Below are 17,359 nucleotides of genomic sequence, written 5' to 3' on the forward strand. Positions count from 1 at the left end.
TACACTTGAGAAGTAAACATGAAACACGACAGAATATCCATTCACCATAGCCATCACTATTAAAAAGAATAACTGAATGTATTCGAGCGTTTTACGGTAATGCGTCAAAGTAAAGGTCAAAGGCTCGTCGATGATAAACACTATGGTTATTTAGAGTAATTAACTTATCATCGCTAGGCAATCAATTGTATCATATGGGGATTAGATTACCACGGGACACACGGCAGGTCCCGCCAGATGGGGGTACCGGTGAGTATTATACGCTTTTGTGCGTGGACGGCACTCGACATTTCTCCGAGTCAATGCAATCTTAGGAATCCTGTGGTACCTAAAGCCTACTTGGACTCGTTATGACATGCACAACGTCACGAAAACAATATCCTGACTAAAAATAGATATCCGCAACCATCACAGCTATTTTATATAGTCCAATACCGGTTCGAAAAGCCTAAGATGAACACAAACAGATCGCTTGGACTTAGGACAAATTTTTCCCGCGACAATCTCAACAGGACAGAGGGGATGGAATCCATGGAATCAGGAGTTTTACACACGGTGAAGATCATTATTTATGCTATTATTTTACTGCTGAGTGTCGTTGGTAATACGATGGTGGTCATCGTAATATGTCGACAGAAGCGAATGCTAACCCCGTCTAATATTCTAGTGCTTAATCTAGCCGTGTGCGATATTCTTACACCTTTGACGAGTATACCGTTCGACTTGGCATACGAAGAGAACGGTTACGTGTGGCCTTACGGGGCAGCGCTTTGCAAGGCGCTGTGGCCCACCGCTACCCTATCGGCGACGTCTGCTTCGCTTACTCTGACGGTGCTGTCGCTAGACCGCTACCGAGTCATTATGCACCCCTTCCAAGAACGGCTGACAAGGACGCAGATAAAGATACTAATCTTGTTCAGTCACTCGCTATCTTTAGCGCTTGTCATCCCCTACGCTCGCGTGCTCGAGCTGGACCCTGCTCTAAATGACTGCATGGAGAACTGGAGTGATTTCTCACAAAGGCAAGCATACACTATGGTTCTCTTTCTGGTACAGTACGGGCTCCCTTTGCCGTTCATGATAATCATGTACACGCTGGCTCTGAAGAACCTCTACTCGACGACTGACAAGGCAATGGGAATGGTGAATCTACTGACAGAAAGGAAAAACGCCGGTTTTACTGACGTGTTCTTAGTGCGACAAAACGTGAGAAGAGACAACATGCAGAACCTCAAGGCAACCAAGATGTTCGTCACAGTGGTGTCGGTGTTCGCAGTTTGCATGCTACCTAACCAAGTGCTGTGGCTGTGGTCAGATTACGGTCGGGGTTACGAACACGAGAGCTTCAACACGGCTGCTATAGTATGTAGATTCTTCACGTACGCTAACAGCGTCTGCAACGCGCTCATCTATTCATTTTATTCCAAGGAATTCAGGCGAGGGTACAGGAAGATATTCAGGGCGTTCAACTTAAGGGTTTTAGGGAGAACTATATCACTCAAACGGAGGCCATCCAATCAACAAGCGTTGTACAAGATTCCGCGGTTTGAGATTACGAGAACCAGTGTCCGCAGTAGGGAAACAAGGGCCATGAGTTTGTTTACGACTAACACGACCATGAGCCAGGGGAGTCCGGACTCCGGAATCGAAACGGTCGAGTCGTTCGCGTCTAAATCATGTGACCTTGGGGATACACCGCAGCGCAAGGAGTCGCCATCGCAGCGCAAGGAGTCGCCATCGCAGCGCAAGGAGTCGCCATCGCAGCGCAAGCAGTCGCAGCAATTCCTTCAAATTCCTACAAAACGCACGCTCTCACATGGTTCTAACAAATTTAGTGAGAGACGCGCGGTGGCGACGGCGCAAGTGACTCTTTCATCGACAGTTGAAGGGCTTCTTGTGGCCTTGCGGCGGCCAATGAACGGGCAGGCTCCGTGCTGTCAAGAAACCATCAGGGAGTTTATAGAGAACCTCAGGGAAACAAGACTATGAGGTGAATAAATAGTAGTGCGGGTACTAACGAATGAGGATATCTCAACGACAATCTCAAGAAAATAAGTAAACAAAAGACAAATAGTGCGTATGAGGATATCTCAACGACAATCTCAAGAAAATAAATCAACAAAAGACAAATAGTGCGTGTACTAACGAATGAGGATATCTCAATGACAATCTCAAGAAAATAAGTAAACAAAAGACAAAATTTTTGTATCGACGAATGAGGGAAGTTCAACGACAATCTCATGGAAATAAGTCTATATAAAACAAATTGAAGTGCGTGCATTGACCAATAATGAGATTATAGAATATCTCACGCAATCAATACCCCAAGTGTATTGACGAATACAAGAGATTATGGAGAACCAAAGGAAAACAAGACTATAAGACAATTGAAAGCAGGTTTTTTTTGTAGTCCTGTCCCTGTTTGTATTACCTATCTGTATTTTTTTAGAGTGGAAAACATCATAAAAAACGTCACAATTATACTTAAACTGTGACCTATTCCATGGTGTTACGGAGAGCTTTGTTTTTGGTGCTCAAGGCCTTTGTACTCTACTTCATTGTCTCCTTCTCAAGGTCTTTGTTTTTGGCTTTTGTTCCACACACACAAACACTCACAACGGCCGAAGGTCCACTTTCGGTTCTCAATAGACGTGCTCAAGAGACCATGATAAAAGAAACGATTCCCGAATTCTCCTACATCATGGTCTCTTGGCGTGCTATTTGTAGACAAAACTATAAAGCATAAGCTAGATCACTCTGTTATGTAGCCAATTCCGCCGTGGAAATACTGCAAAGGCATAAAAAAAATCCCTTTTTGTTTCTTTCAAGGGTGGTCAGGTTTTTATCAAAGAACTCACCCTCCCCGACGGAAAATTAGGTCCACTCCCCCCCCCCCCCCCCCCCCTCCACACACACAAGAAAAATTCTGGTTACGGGCATGGATTATACATTGTTTGCATTATTTTTTTCTCAAGTTTACCACGTATAACTCTATTGATAATTTCTATTTGAAATCTCGACTGATAAAAAAGAACTTATGCATAAAGTGTTGCAAGCTAAAACCATAGTAATTTCCATGCCCGTTTAATAGTTCGACACTGAATAACGACGCGTTAAAATCCTGATCACGGAATCCAATTTCAGCGTGCATCTTTCCTTTAATAGATCCGCAACGAGACCAAGTCGAGTGACTGTTCTTCACAACACGCTGTCACGTCTACTGTGCAACTATTTGAGGATAGATGCACAAAAAATGAGATAGAAGTGAATATACAACAATAAAAATGTTTTCTTACGTCAAGCGTGCGTGTGTCCTCTTTTAACACACGGACCTTAGACCAATCAAAGGGCGTGATTTACGCGTGTCGTTGCATAAAGAAATATAGCTGGAAATACCGTAAAATTCTTTTACCCTCCTCTTTTACCTTTCTCAAAAAAACCCTCTTAACCTCTAAAGCTAAAGTTTTCAAACAAGATCTGATATACTACAAGTACAGCGGACACGTGATCTGATATACTACAAGTACAGCGGACACGTGATCTGATATACTACTAGTACTGCGCACACGTGATCTGATATACTACTAGTACTGCGCACATTTAATCTGATATACTACAAGTACTGCGGACACGTGATCTGATATACTACAAGTACAGCGGACACGTGATCTGATATACTACTAGTACTGCGCACACGTGACCTGGTATACTACTCGTACTGCGCACACGTGACCTGATATACTACTCGTACTGCGCACACGTGACCTGATATAATACTAGTACTGCGCGCACGTGACCTGGTATACTACTCGTACTGCGCACACGTGATCTGATATACTACTAGTACTGCGCACACGTGACCTGATATACTACTAGTACTGCGCACACGTGACCTTATATACTACCAGTACTGCGCACACGTGACCTGATATACTACTAGTACTGCGCACATTTAATCTGATATAATACTAGTACTGCGCACACGTGACCTGATATACTACTAGTACTGCGCACACGTGACCTGATATACTACAAGTACTGCGCACACGTGACCTGATATACTACAAGTACTGCGCACACGTGATCTGATATACTACTAGTACTGCGCACACGTGACCTGATATACTACTAGTACTGCGCACACGTGATCTGATATACTACTAGTACTGCGCACACGTGATCTGATATACTACTAGTACTGCGCACACGTGACCTGATATACTACTAGTACTGCGCACACGTGACCTGATATACTACAAGTACTGCGCACACGTGACCTGATATACTACTAGTACTGCGTACACGTGACCTGATATACTACTAGTACTGCGCACACGTGACCTGATATACTACAAGTACTGCGCACACGTGACCTGATATACTACTAGTACTGCGCACACGTGATCTGATATACTACTAGTACTGCGCACACGTGATCTGATATACTACTAGTACTGCGCACACGTGACCTGATATACTACTAGTACTGCGCGCACGTGACCTGATATACTACTAGTACTGCGCACACGTGACCTGATATACTACAAGTACTGCGCACACGTGACCTGATATACTACTAGTACTGCGCACACGTGACCTGGTATACTACTAGTACTGCGCGCACGTGACCTGATATACTACAAGTACTGCGCACACGTGACCTGATATACTACTAGTGCTGCGCGCACGTGACCTGATATACTACTAGTACTGCGCGCACGTAATCTAATATGCTACTAGTATGCGTATAATATCATTACTTCCGTCGAGAAATTGAGCCACACGCTTTTATCAAAACAAAGAATACTATAAATGAAAGAAAGACCAATAGTGCCGCCGATTATTTTAATTAAATTCATGCCCACCAGGCAAGTTATCAGAGGTTAGAATACCAGAAATTACACAGATCTGCGGACGAGCAATGGGTGTATTGATAGTATGCCGCCAATTACTACTAGCACACACTTGTTAGTGGCACTCTTCCAATAATAGGCATGAATTAAAACTATAAAACACAATGAAAAATCAAGAAGAAGAATTCTAATAGGCGCTACTGATTGAGAGAACCCTACAAATAAGATTAACATTGTGTTACAACTGTTTACGCTAATAGTCTCCTATTATACCCTTTTGGCTGCCGTTATCAAACGTCTTAAACGGTCCAAACATCACGATTCAAGGGACTCAAGTATTCTTTTCTGCTATGCAGTTACCTTTCGAAAATAAGTTCCCAAGAAAAAAATATGTTATCACTCTTAAATAAGACAGTATTATTTAATGTATTTTAGTGCAAACCCGTTTTCCACGTTACCCCCTACTTTTCTCGTCCGTGAAATATACGCTCATTTTGGGGTTATCTAAAAAACCTATCGCCGCTTAGCGATGCCCAGGTGTGTTGACCTTGTACAGGTTTTAATTTAATGCAAAATAAATGTGTGCCGATTATATCGTACATCAAACACCGCGTCCGCATTTTTGCCTCGAGGCCTGTTACTAACGGAGCCCCCACCCCCCCCCCCCCCCCTAAAAAAAGCTTCTTTGATAGTCCTTGACGTGCGCGCTGCCAGCCTGGAAATACATATTCAAATATTTAGAGTTATCTCCGGTTAGTTTTTGATAGAGGCATCTCGTTCTTTCGGCAAAAAGACCCGATGTTTCTATTCCGCTTCCCGCGCTCAAAAGATGAAAGTAATTCATTACGTCTCCTTGCTTTGGTTGGAGGGATGGAACTCTTAAACTTATTCCACACTCTTTCTTCCCCAAATAGTTGAAAATACATAACAATAGTAAAACACAACAAAACACTCTTAGGAAATATCCGGTGCAGAGTATATTTGCCCACTTAAAGGCGAAGAGGGAGATTCGAACATCTAGACGCCAAAGCTCTTTTAGAGCCAGCGCTAACGATAAAGGCTCGTTAGAAGAGCAATCAAGCAAAGTCGCCACTCTCGTATAATCAAAAGTGAACGCAAATTGAGGATTGCAGACTCCAGCGCTCCCCGAACCTCCAGGCAAAAACGGAAAAAACGGATGGTTATTTGTGTGAGTAAGAGTCAACAGTGGGTCGATGTATAACAGAACACTTGGTTGACTCGGTGTAACACACAAGGAAATACCTTCGACGACACACCGCCAGCGAGATGATCAATGAGTCATACACTTTAATGAACGCGGATATTTAAGAAGGGCTGATTAAGATAAGAAAAAAATCGCCAAAAGGGGAACTCTAACTAAAGCACAGAAGGGTGAGTAGCAAAGTAAACATAGCTCTTAAAATGTGATACATTTTTTTAAGAGAAAAGAGCAATTTATATAGAGTTAGAAATCTCATGTTTTTTTATAGAATTTTTACCCCGGCGTATAAACCTCCTAGACAACCTTGATTGCTAATTGGATTGAGCTTTGTAATCAAAATCAACACAGAAAAAAAATATATTAGACATCGGTGAAAATTAGAATAATAGCACCAATGACACCTTGAAGAGCAACATTCAGTCAACATTTTAATTTGATACCCAAAATATAAAACGCAATAAATATTGGATCCACAAAATATAAAACGCAATAAATATTGGATCCACAAAATATAAAACGCAATAAATATTGGATCTGCTGATTATGATCAATGTAACCTTATACTTTTCGGACCTAAATTTGCTATTGTTTTATCAGATATAATAAGGCGTTGAAAGTTTTATTACAATATTTCATGAAAAGAAGAAAAAACAAAGGGAGATAATACGATCACGGCTTAGAAGGGAAAGAAACTTTAAGTTTTCTGTGGCTGCCCTGTAGTCAGTGCAATATATTTTGTCTGAGAATACTGTTGTCAGGTAATTGGAAAATGGAGGGTTTGAAGACAACGGGAGTTTTTTGGAGAATTTCTAGACGCTTCCATTCTAACGCCGGCGGTGCGCTAATGCGAAGCCACCATTTTATGGCTCGGAATGAGCTCGAACTAGCCAATCACACAAGGCGCGCTTACTCTTGTGCGAAAAATGACCAAAGCCGATCATCAGATATGGCGAATTTAGATCTTATACAATAGAGTTTTTTTTAGACATTTTGCACCCAAAATCTATTTAATGTCGGCGGTAAAGACATATACCTTCGGGGACACAGCAAGACAGAAGCGTGAGGTGCGGGTGGTTTTACAAGAGAGTGGGCCATATCGAGGTGTACACGGTCGCAAAGTATTTATATATTCCGTAACGCCCAATCAGGCTTCTAAGACTTTTCAAAGAAGTTTAAGGGCTGCAATTATTAATACTTTACGTAAAAAGGAGGTTCTCTTGACCAAGGGAGGAAATAAGAAAGAAAGTTTAATACAATAAGCAATTCGGGTCATAGCTCATGAATTCAAGTGGTTTATATGGTCTATTAGAAAATAATGTCTTCAAGGCCCCATTCTCAATAAATGAATACCTTTTTTTTCTACTTTTTCACGATTTCTGAGAAACAGTAAAACAGAAAACTTCTGGCTATTTGAAGAACGGTAACAGCGTTGCGTTACGTGACTTTTGCAAATAGGAGACCGCATACAATCACGGTAACATCGTTACGTTACAAGAACTTTGACGAATGGGAGACCGCATACCGTCACGATGGTAGCGTGGTCTAGGTCTTGGTAGCTTGTTTCGTCTTGGTGACATTGGCCTTGGTACCGTGGCCTTTTGTAAAACTTTGTTTATAGCTAATGGTCTTGTTTTTGCCTTAATTATAGCTAATAGGTCTTCATATACTTATCCCATGGATATATCGGGACTTTCGAAATCAATTTAAAATGCAAATTTTAAAGACGAAATGGGTCCGTTAGGAGATGTACGTGGCTTAATGAGATATGCGCTACAAGTGACGTAGCAAATTGGATAGCATCAAAGAGATCTTAAACACGGAAGAAAAGAAGAGGAAAGGGATGTGATTTTTATAAACACTATGACTAAAAGAGAAAATTACTCCGTAATTCCGGATCTATTAAAAAGAAAAAAAAATAAATTACTCTTCTCTCACAACACTGAGAAAGCTATAAGTTTAGTTTAAGTAAGAGTTGCTAAACGCTTTTTGTTTACTATGTATAAAGCAAGTACAGAAAACATTATGTTAGTGTTTTATTTCTTACTGCTCGAATCGCAGCCCTTCGCTAAAATGAGAGTGTAAAATAAGGATACTTCAGCCATCAAAAACAGTCCTAGTTTACGAAAGTGCGACATTTCTTTTCAAGTAAAGCCACTACATTTAGTCGTGACAATTCAGTTGATGTGTAAAATAAAATTTTTGATAACATGTTTTTCTAAAAGGCATGTCATTCTTTTGTTAAAAATACTTAAATACACACACAGTGATTTACGGCGTACGAGTCTTAAATCACTGTGTGTGTCATGTTAGGCCGAGTGAAAACACGATAACATGTAGTCGCCAAGCTCCCGGCATGCACCGCAGTCGTAGTCAGATGAGCGTAACCAGCGAAACACGCATTGATCAATTGGCATGCACCACGGTCACGGTAAGACGAGGGTAAATATACCATTATTTTAAAAACTGTGCTATCGCAAATGGGAAATGGCAGTTCTACTAACTACCAGGAGTTTTATATATCTACTGAATGATATGAAAATATGGATAAATCTGAAATCATGCGATAAGTTTATTTTAGATAGCAGGACAGTCTTAGAACTGCAAATTTTCCAGTTTAGTACAGTCCAACATGCAACGCGGTCATGGTAACATGTCGTGTAGATTTGATAGCTATTTCAAGAATCAATGTATCGTATTAATCAATGTATCGTAAATGGCTGAATCCTGGTCTCTTAAAACAGCAGGGTGAGCTTTTAAAGGTACACAAACAAGAATACTAAAGATTTCTAAACCTGTGTTTGTTTTCATTTACGCTTATTCTCTTATTCATTTGATACCCATGAAGCATTGCGGGTTACAACATATGGATTTCCCGAGTGTAGCCATATTTGAAATAGGTGTATGTATTGATCATTTAGAGGTTTGTGATACAACGCTGCTATAGTCAGATGAGAGTAAATTCGATACATGTATTGACCATTTAGCGGTTCAGCAAACGTACACCGCTGTCACAAAAGCTATATATTCTCTTCAAACTGACGTCGCCAAAGAGGATGTAATTAAGAGAGGAGGTTTTATTGGAGAGGGGCTTAGAGGCTAAAACGCCAAAGTAAGCGCTAGTATAGTGTCACCTATTAACGCGTTGTATTGGCGGTCCAAGTGCTCGTGTGTGTTGAGTCGGGCATCGCTGCAATCACATCGACGGCGCCGGGGTTCTGACGTATCGCTTGTTGGTTGGACATCGCTGTTTCGTAGACTGTCTGGCATAATAAGGTTTGCAAGTATGACTAATGGTCACGTTCGTAGCGTTCGTTTAGATTCAAGTAACACCGACTGTGTAGACACCCAAACTGGAGACGAAAACAGATAGAGGAAACTAGTTGTAATGATCAAGCGCTTTTCTTGAGGAGCAATTCGAGAAAGTGTTTCGTGACGTAAGTAATGCGTACTTTTTCCCTCCGATCATGGTCGGATGTATCTATTTCTTTGTTCTTCTCGTATCGTCAGATCAATGTTTTATTTTGAGCGGAGCGCGGTGTTTACCGGATGGCTCAGGGATTGACTCTGTTTGGCGCACGCACTCGCTCGCCTGCGGGTAGTTTTTGTGTTATCGAGAGCAAACTTCCCGCCCGCTTAATTATAACAGTGAGGCAGTGGACAGCGAAAGGCCATTAAATCGCAAAAATGCGCTTTATACAGTTATCTGGGAGTTGCTTTGTCTGGAAGCGCGGGTATTTTGGAAACAATCATGATAACACGAGACACCAAAAGTGATATTTTCCAATCGTCATTTAAAGAGTACCTGCCGGGAAGCATCAGATATTTCTAGACACAATGACCAGTGCGAACGTCATTTGGTGAGTGTAAAACATATGGTGCAATAAAGTAACATTGCAAGAAAACGTCAAATTGTATTTCCATCTGAACTGGTAAGCAATTAATTTGGGGGCTGAGTAGAAGCGAAACATTTCAAAAATATAAACACTATATACCGATCAAGTTAAAACAAAACTATCGAACGTGTGAATACCATTACAAGCTTAGTTACTTCCATTACATTTGTTGCTTATAAAGCAATATTCATGCTAAACTAAGATAGAATAGCAAGATAGGCATATCGTATTGTTCTTATTATTCTCACACATAAGCGTCTTTTCTGTAATGTATTTTGTTCCTACTTATCGCATTTTGTGGGATTTGTATGACGCGGCCATGTTTGCCAGAAAACCCAACTGCACTAATTGTGTATTTGTTTGTGGTTTCGTATCTTATTTAAACTGCACAATGAGCATTACATGCAGATTACAATATCAACACGCTCAACACGTTTAACGAATATTGGCCTGGCTGATCGCTTATACAAACTGACCGACAGCTATAATCGATCTGTCAGGCTACAGAATGAACAAGATTTAAAGATATTGTCGAGCAAGTACCCGCAGTGTCTCCGCTACGTGCGCGTGCTCGTTGCGTGTTTAACAAGTGCTATTTGCACTTCTCATATATCGTAACACAACTACTTCTTGTCAAAATATATCCAAAACATATCCGGTACTTCCGCCTTTTAACCACACCCAACTAGCTGGGTTTTTTTGCTCTTGAGGATGTTTCGAAGACGCATTTTGAGGCTAAATAATCAACCACATTTATCTGTTAGGTAGTACTTGCTCTTATTAGACTAAATGATCCGCCTGACAATATGAAAATAATTTAAAAATGGAAAAGGAAAAATACATATCAAAATAGAGGAACCCATTGTTCAACTAGTTTCAGTACTCGTTGAACTATGAGTCCAAATGTCCTTGATCAGCATAGTCCTAAAAACACAGGTTTTTCTGTACAAAAAAGACTAATTGGACAAGAAAAGATAATTTGGACTCTAAGTGCGTGGTCTAGGCTTCTTTGTAAAAAAAAGCCGGTTTCATTGACTTAAAGTGCCCGTTATATTTAGATTTCTTTGAACAAAATGGAATCGCTTGTGCCATTAGCGCCCGCTTTTTGTTTACTTTACTACTTTTTTGCACTTTCATAAGCAAAATTATATGTAGGTTACTTATTGCAGAAGACAATTTCCTGGTTTCTTATCACAACAGATTCACTAGGCTTATAAACTATGCTGCCAAATTTTACGTGGATTGGCTAGAAGGCTGTGAATGTTTGCCGGTTGCATTCCAAAATACAGATAGGTCTTAGTTCTTTTTGACTTTTTTGTTTACTTCGCACGGCGCACGCTTGTTATGACTTCTACTTCCCGCTTAGAATTGGTGCAGGCTTGTTTTAGAGCCCGGCGTTTTTACGCGATAACATGGCGCTTATCCCGCTTGACTGAAATTCTTACTGGAACAAGAGTATCAGACTGGGCAGGGAAACTTCAACTGGGCTAAAAACACTTCGGCTATATGTAATACTGATTATGGGGTGCTTGTGAATTAGAACTCGACGAAATTCGTCACAAAGATACTTAAGAACCATTATACAAAATGGCAATCATGTGTGAATAGACACATATGTCATCCACAATAACGCTCAATCAGAACCTTTTAAATCATTATTTTATATATGTCGATCAACCACTCGTTATTGTTCACATATGAAAATGCAACGATCTTTTCGCAAGACAATTTCAAAATAACCAAAGTGAAATACTTTGTCCGTTAATAGAATAAATGGACGGACACTGTGAGACTTGGTTTGTACGGGTGCGTAAAATGGCGGCTTGATTTACCTTCTTTAATACAATCGGACATGTTTACCTAGCCCGGTCAACTAAACTGACACCCGCATAAAATGTTTCTTCTAGCATTCTAGGGCATGTCTTACAATGTCATCACCCGTGAGGGGGGGGAGGGGGGGTACACCCGTGTGGGCGGTACACTACATATCACGTAGGGTGTTGCGAGAGGAAACGCTCGCAAAAACACCGTTTCGGCAATCGCGCAAATGGATGATGGAAAAATAATTGGATCTATTAGGAGCGATATCGGTAAAGCATTGGGTGATTACAATACGTCCGAGAGTCTTGTAAGATCTATTAGCAGTGAATCTAGTAGGGTCTATCGGTAAAACTTGGTGATTATCGTTGGAACGACCAATCATCGAGGCATCTTGGCGCCGAAAATGTAATTAGCAAACAGTAAACGGGGTAAGCGGTCATTTCGCAATTTCCGAACGAAGCAATTGGTTAGGAGAAGTGTGCGATCCATTTGAGGAAAGGTAAGATTTTATGTATAACTCAAAATATGGTTTCTGTGAAGGTGGAAATCTTTGTCCAATATGCTTCAAACATAAAGCTATTTTTCTAAAAATAATAACTAATTCTTTAACCAAATTGTAAACACTAATTTAATAAAAATGATAAGAATAACCACAATAATCATAATAAATTCGGAAAATCTAATTTGGCTACGTACAAGATAATCGGAACTTTCAAGTGCGCGAAAATGATCCACTTGTACAGTTTGGCACGGGTTAGTTCTATGATTGGGTTAGGCGCATGCGCGCAAAGTTTTTATTTTTGTACACAGACTAGTCACGTGGTATACCGTGACAGTGCTCTGACCTGCCTAGCATGACAGATTAGGTGTCGTAAAGAGAGTCATGTGACCAATTGATCAGTTGATGATGTGTCAGAACTGTGCGGGAATTCAGAGACCTGCCTGGCGCGACTAGTCACATGGTTTACCGTGACAGTGTGAGTATACCGTGACCTGATTAGCGTGACTAGTCACGTGGTGTATCGTGACAGTGTGAGTATGGCGTGACCTGCCTAGCGTGAATGTCACGTGGTATACCGTGACAGTGCTGTGTCCAGCCTAGCGTGACAGACTAGGTATTGTAACAACGCGAGTCATGGGATCAGTTGTTCACTTGTTATCTGTTCCACCTGCGAGAAAAAATTCGCGCAGTGCTCCAACAGTTAAAAATATCTGCGGACCCTTGCCACTTCCAAAGAACCTCTTAGAGCGAACAGAGAGTTAAACCAGGACGTGTGAAATGACGTGGTTATCAGCGCAGGGTAGGTGGGCTATGATTGTAACCGGTAATTGCAGCTTATGCGTATCGTGATTTGTACGATTCTAGTATCACTGATCACAGTGTTGACCTGTATGGTCTGTGCTGGATATCATGAAAAGCAAAAATGTGAAATAAATTTATTATATAGTAGAGTAGAGTAGAGTCGAGCGTGTTATTCTGGTATATTTGCTAGGGTGTATAGTTCAGGCTATACACAAAACGTACATATGCTAGAAGATCGATGTTGCTATACGATATTAAGATATGAGCCTTCTTTTCTATACACTTTAAACTAATCATATTTTATACCACAAAAATTAAAGTACAGTAGCTATTTCCTGTCAGTATTGCAATGTTGTGACTTGGCCCCCTCAAAACGCTTGCAGCAACAAGTAAGCGCTTTAATCTTCAAATCTAGTTATTTAAATTACCGTGGAAACGTACAGTGTATACGCACGCTACAAAGTGACGATCGATATGGCATACGTCATAGACTGAAATAGAGTTTAACCATAGGTATCATACTATTTATAGCAGAGGTTATTTTTTTAGTAAAAAAAATTAAATTGAAGGAGCACATTGGAACGAAGCTCAAAGACACTTATGAATAAAAAAAACTGCCGAGAAAGTAAATATATGGTGAATTAAAAACCGCAGATCACCAAAACATTAAAACATGCTTTAAGTTCACACTTTTGTAATAAAAAAGGATCAATTCAATCAGTAAGTGTGTAAACTGATTAATTTTGAATGGATGAGCAGGGCCTTTTCGTTCTTAAAACGGTAATTCCTAGACAGCCTAATCTATCTTATAATGATTTATTGGGCTAAAACCTCAAATGTTTTCAAGTACGCTGAAATTCCTCATTAAAAGTGCGGGGATAATCCATGTTCATTTACAGGTTGGCGTGTTCTTTGAAAGTCTTTCTATGTGCAAGTACATAAAAAAATTATGGGTTAAACAGCGGATTTCTTTTCTTAAAAATGAACACCTGAAGTGTGTGGAAGGGTATAAATGAAGCACATGTTTTAATGAGACCCAATTTGACTTGTTTTGCAACAACTATACCGCTTCCGGAATGTTCAAAGCTAATGATATTCATGATATATATTGGGGCGTATTTATGATGCGAGGGGTAAATAAAAACATACAGACAGGAAGAGATAGAAAAGACATATATTGTTTCAGTTTGTTCTCCAAATTTATCTACTACACGTATTCTAAAACTCACCTATAGACTGGGAAGCGCACTGGCCACAAGGAGAGGCCAGTTGTGCTCTTGGTCAAACTCCAGCCGAAGACCAAAGCTAGCGTCGCCATTAGGGGAAATACTTCAGACCCAAGTCCACGGGTGCACAGACGTTGCCTTTAATTGCAGGCAAACACTTGCTTTAACATTGAGGGGATTACTTAAGAGACAGGTGCACGGCTATTATGAGGCCAGAGATACCAGTGTATTACCACATAAGGCGCAGTTTTTAATTAGACAAAACTCCCTTCAACATAAGTGAAATAACGAGTTCAAGGAATGGTACTTCGGCTACTTTAGACCGTTGTAGGTGTTTATTATAAACACGGGTTAGAAGCGTGAGAATAGGGACTCTGGCGGAACCCTATTCAAATAAGTGTAAAGGTAATTGTAAATAATTTATTTCACGTCAGGAGCTACAAATAGATCGGGTCGTAAACATTGAACGTCTACAGACGTCATTCCCCGGCGATTCTAGTCCTGCTTGTGAATAATGAAGTAATTACTATCAGTATTAAGATACCTTATTCCTGTATTTATATTTCAATCCCTCTGGCCGCCACCTCGGTTGGACGGTTTTCTACCTGACCTAGTAAGACGTCCTGTGGAGCTTTTTGTTCAAAAATGATACATCTACAGTCTTTTCTTGTTGTTTGTTTCAGGAAATCCCCCCAGCCTAGATAGCAGTTAAAATTGCATTCTAAATTGAATGCAACTTGCGGTCGAGATAGCTGAAAAGAGAGCGGCATGAGAGATATCTGCACATCGCTAATCGTCTCCGCAAAGTGTCTACTGTGAAAATAGTAGCACAAAAAGCCTGTCCATTCAGATCGAGTGATGCTATTGAGGGCGATTTAACGAGCCGAAACCAACAGCTTTCAAGACGGGAACATAACACATTATAATAACTTGCTAACAGCTTGACTCGCTCGTCTGTTTTGTCTTGGTTCTTCTGTTGCAGTCTATGGAAAGGTTCTTCTCACTCATTGCGCAAAAAAAGAGTTCGCCTAACCTACAAAAGAACAGTTTGCATTTTTCAGCTGCGTGTTTGAAGAAGACTTTTCAAGTCTGAAACATTCTAAATATACAACATTTTGACCACGAAAAACTGATTGGTGCATATAAAGGTTTGAGTTGTACTTTTGTCGCACGGAAGGATATTTTGCTGGCAAGTGCTATGAATACATCAAATAATATTTCTACGAACGTTAGCGAGGTAACCCATGTGCTGTTATCAGATACCGTGGAGTTCAAGGTATTCAAGATCCTGCTCTATTCGCTCATCTTACTAGCGAGCACGTTGGGTAACGGTCTAGTCATCCACGTGATCAGAAACACAGAGCGCATGTGGACACCTTCAAACGTGCTCATTATGAACCTGGCCGTGTGTGACATAATCACCCCCGTGCTCAGCATCCTATTCGACCTCCCCCTGGAGGAGAACGAGTACAAATGGATTTACGGGGGGTTCATGTGCAAGGTGCTCTGGCCGGGCTCCACGTTCTCCACCACGTCATCTTCGCTGACCCTCGCCGCGATTTCCATGGATCGTTACCGGGTCATCATGCACCCATTCAAGTCTAAACTAAGCATGGACCAGGTGAAAATTATGATCTCTTTAATTCATTTATTCGCGTTAGCGGTTGTAACGCCGTATATATACGTGTTGAGGCTGGGTGAGGACGGTAGATGCGACGAGACTTGGTCAGCAGACTCCGCCTACCGCAAGGTGTACACCATGGTGTTATTCCTTGTGCAGTACTGCATCCCCCTTATTTTCATGACCATCATGTATACAATGACTCTAAAGAGCTTGTACTCCGCCTCGCTCAAAACCTGGGTAATGCGACTGGACCACGTGGAGGAAGATGCGTCATTACACGTGGTTAGCGAGTCGTCTTCCACCGACAGTTGTCATAGCGGGAAGCAAAAGAAGAAGAAGAAGAAGCGCGCGTTCTTCCATGTGGGATCGGGGGTAGTAAGTGAAACTAACAGGCGCGCCACTAAGATGTTCATGGTGGTCGTATTTGTGTTCGCCACGTGTATGTTCCCAAATCAGGTCATGTGGCTATGGAATGATTACGGGGAGGAGCTCCAGGCGCGGCACCGCATCATCACTATCATCTGCCTCATGTTCACGTACGCCAATAGTGTATGTAACCCGGTCATCTACGCGTTCTTTAGCGCTGACTTTAAGAAGGGGTTCTACGGAGTTTACGGTAAACTATGCTGCAAGACCATCGACGAGTACGATTTGACTGCGCATAACTCGCAGTACGTGGGTTCCCATTACAACCAATCAAGAACGCAATGCTAAGGCCAACTAGATAGCTCTGGATGTGTACGCACGCAATCTCACCTTGCACCAATATTCAACATCTATATGAGGAGATGTTTTTTTAAAAGATCGTCCTCACACAACTCCTTAGGACCTAAGTTCAACTTTTCAAGGCTAAGGGAGCGTTTTTTCCTATCATTCTGGAATGGGAATGATTGGTAGAGAATGTTCAGAATGTCATTCGAGTCTAATGGGTGGAATGGCCTTCATTCAATTCCGGAATGGGAACGCGGGATAGACAAACGCGCGCTTTTTCTATTCTAATCATTCTCATTGCGGAATGAGGAGTAAAAAAACGCGCCCTAAGGCTAGTCTTCGATTCACCGCACGAGATATGTACTTACAGGAGTGAAACAGGTGTTCAACTAGTGAAAGAAGATGTGCACCGCGCTAAAACTAATAAAAATATACACGTTTTGGATTTTTGCGATCGTTTTTGGTACGTCCTTTTGTAACGTGGCACGCGCACCGTGCGTCTTTTGGTCATATATTGGCTGCTTGACATGCGCAAAGTTTTTGGATCATTCCGTGACATGCGCACGGTGCGTACATTGGCTGCGTGACATGCGCAAAGTGTTTGTATTATTGCGTGACCTGCGCACTGTGCGTCGTTGGTAACGTGCCATTTGCACCGTGCGTACTAGACTACGTGACTATGTAAAATTAGGATTTTGCTAAACAG

General features: G+C 41.2%; 2 protein-coding genes and 1 long non-coding RNA gene across 3 annotated transcripts in view; 2 read left to right on the forward strand and 1 right to left on the reverse strand.

Moving 5' to 3' along the window:
• Window positions 1–14,530, reverse strand: part of LOC125570323 — a 23,210-nt gene extending 8,680 nt beyond the window's left edge. Inside the window, exon 1 of the long non-coding RNA XR_007312655.1 lies at window positions 14,322–14,530. This is a non-coding gene — a long non-coding RNA (uncharacterized LOC125570323). The remainder of the gene's footprint in view (window positions 1–14,321) is intronic.
• Window positions 265–2,409, forward strand: LOC5514469 (galanin receptor type 1). The gene is made up of 3 exons (XM_048731865.1): window positions 265–1,707; window positions 1,750–2,056; window positions 2,116–2,409. Exons 1-2 carry the CDS (start codon window positions 454–456, stop codon window positions 1,987–1,989), a joined length of 1,494 nt encoding a protein of 497 aa, XP_048587822.1. The 5' UTR covers window positions 265–453; the 3' UTR covers window positions 1,990–2,056; window positions 2,116–2,409.
• Window positions 14,531–15,316: 786 nt separating the features above from the next.
• Window positions 15,317–17,098, forward strand: LOC5514470 (galanin receptor 2a). The gene has a single exon (XM_048731890.1). It carries the CDS (start codon window positions 15,517–15,519, stop codon window positions 16,654–16,656), a length of 1,140 nt encoding a protein of 379 aa, XP_048587847.1. The 5' UTR covers window positions 15,317–15,516; the 3' UTR covers window positions 16,657–17,098.
• Window positions 17,099–17,359: the final 261 nt, after the last annotated feature.

This window comes from Nematostella vectensis, chromosome 1 (assembly GCF_932526225.1).
Source record: "Nematostella vectensis chromosome 1, jaNemVect1.1, whole genome shotgun sequence".
Classification (NCBI taxonomy): domain Eukaryota; kingdom Metazoa; phylum Cnidaria; class Anthozoa; order Actiniaria; family Edwardsiidae; genus Nematostella; species Nematostella vectensis.

Excerpts from the sequence above, each read along its gene's own strand:
- LOC5514469 (XM_048731865.1), top strand. The coding sequence starts at position 454 with ATGAACACAAACAGATCGCTTGGACTTAGGACAAATTTTTCCCGCGAC. Across the intron at positions 1,708-1,749 it reads GGGATACACCGCAGCGCAAG|GAGTCGCCATCGCAGCGCAA; the intron begins GAGTCGCCATCG and ends TCGCAGCGCAAG.
- LOC5514470 (XM_048731890.1), top strand. The coding sequence starts at position 15,517 with ATGAATACATCAAATAATATTTCTACGAACGTTAGCGAGGTAACCCAT.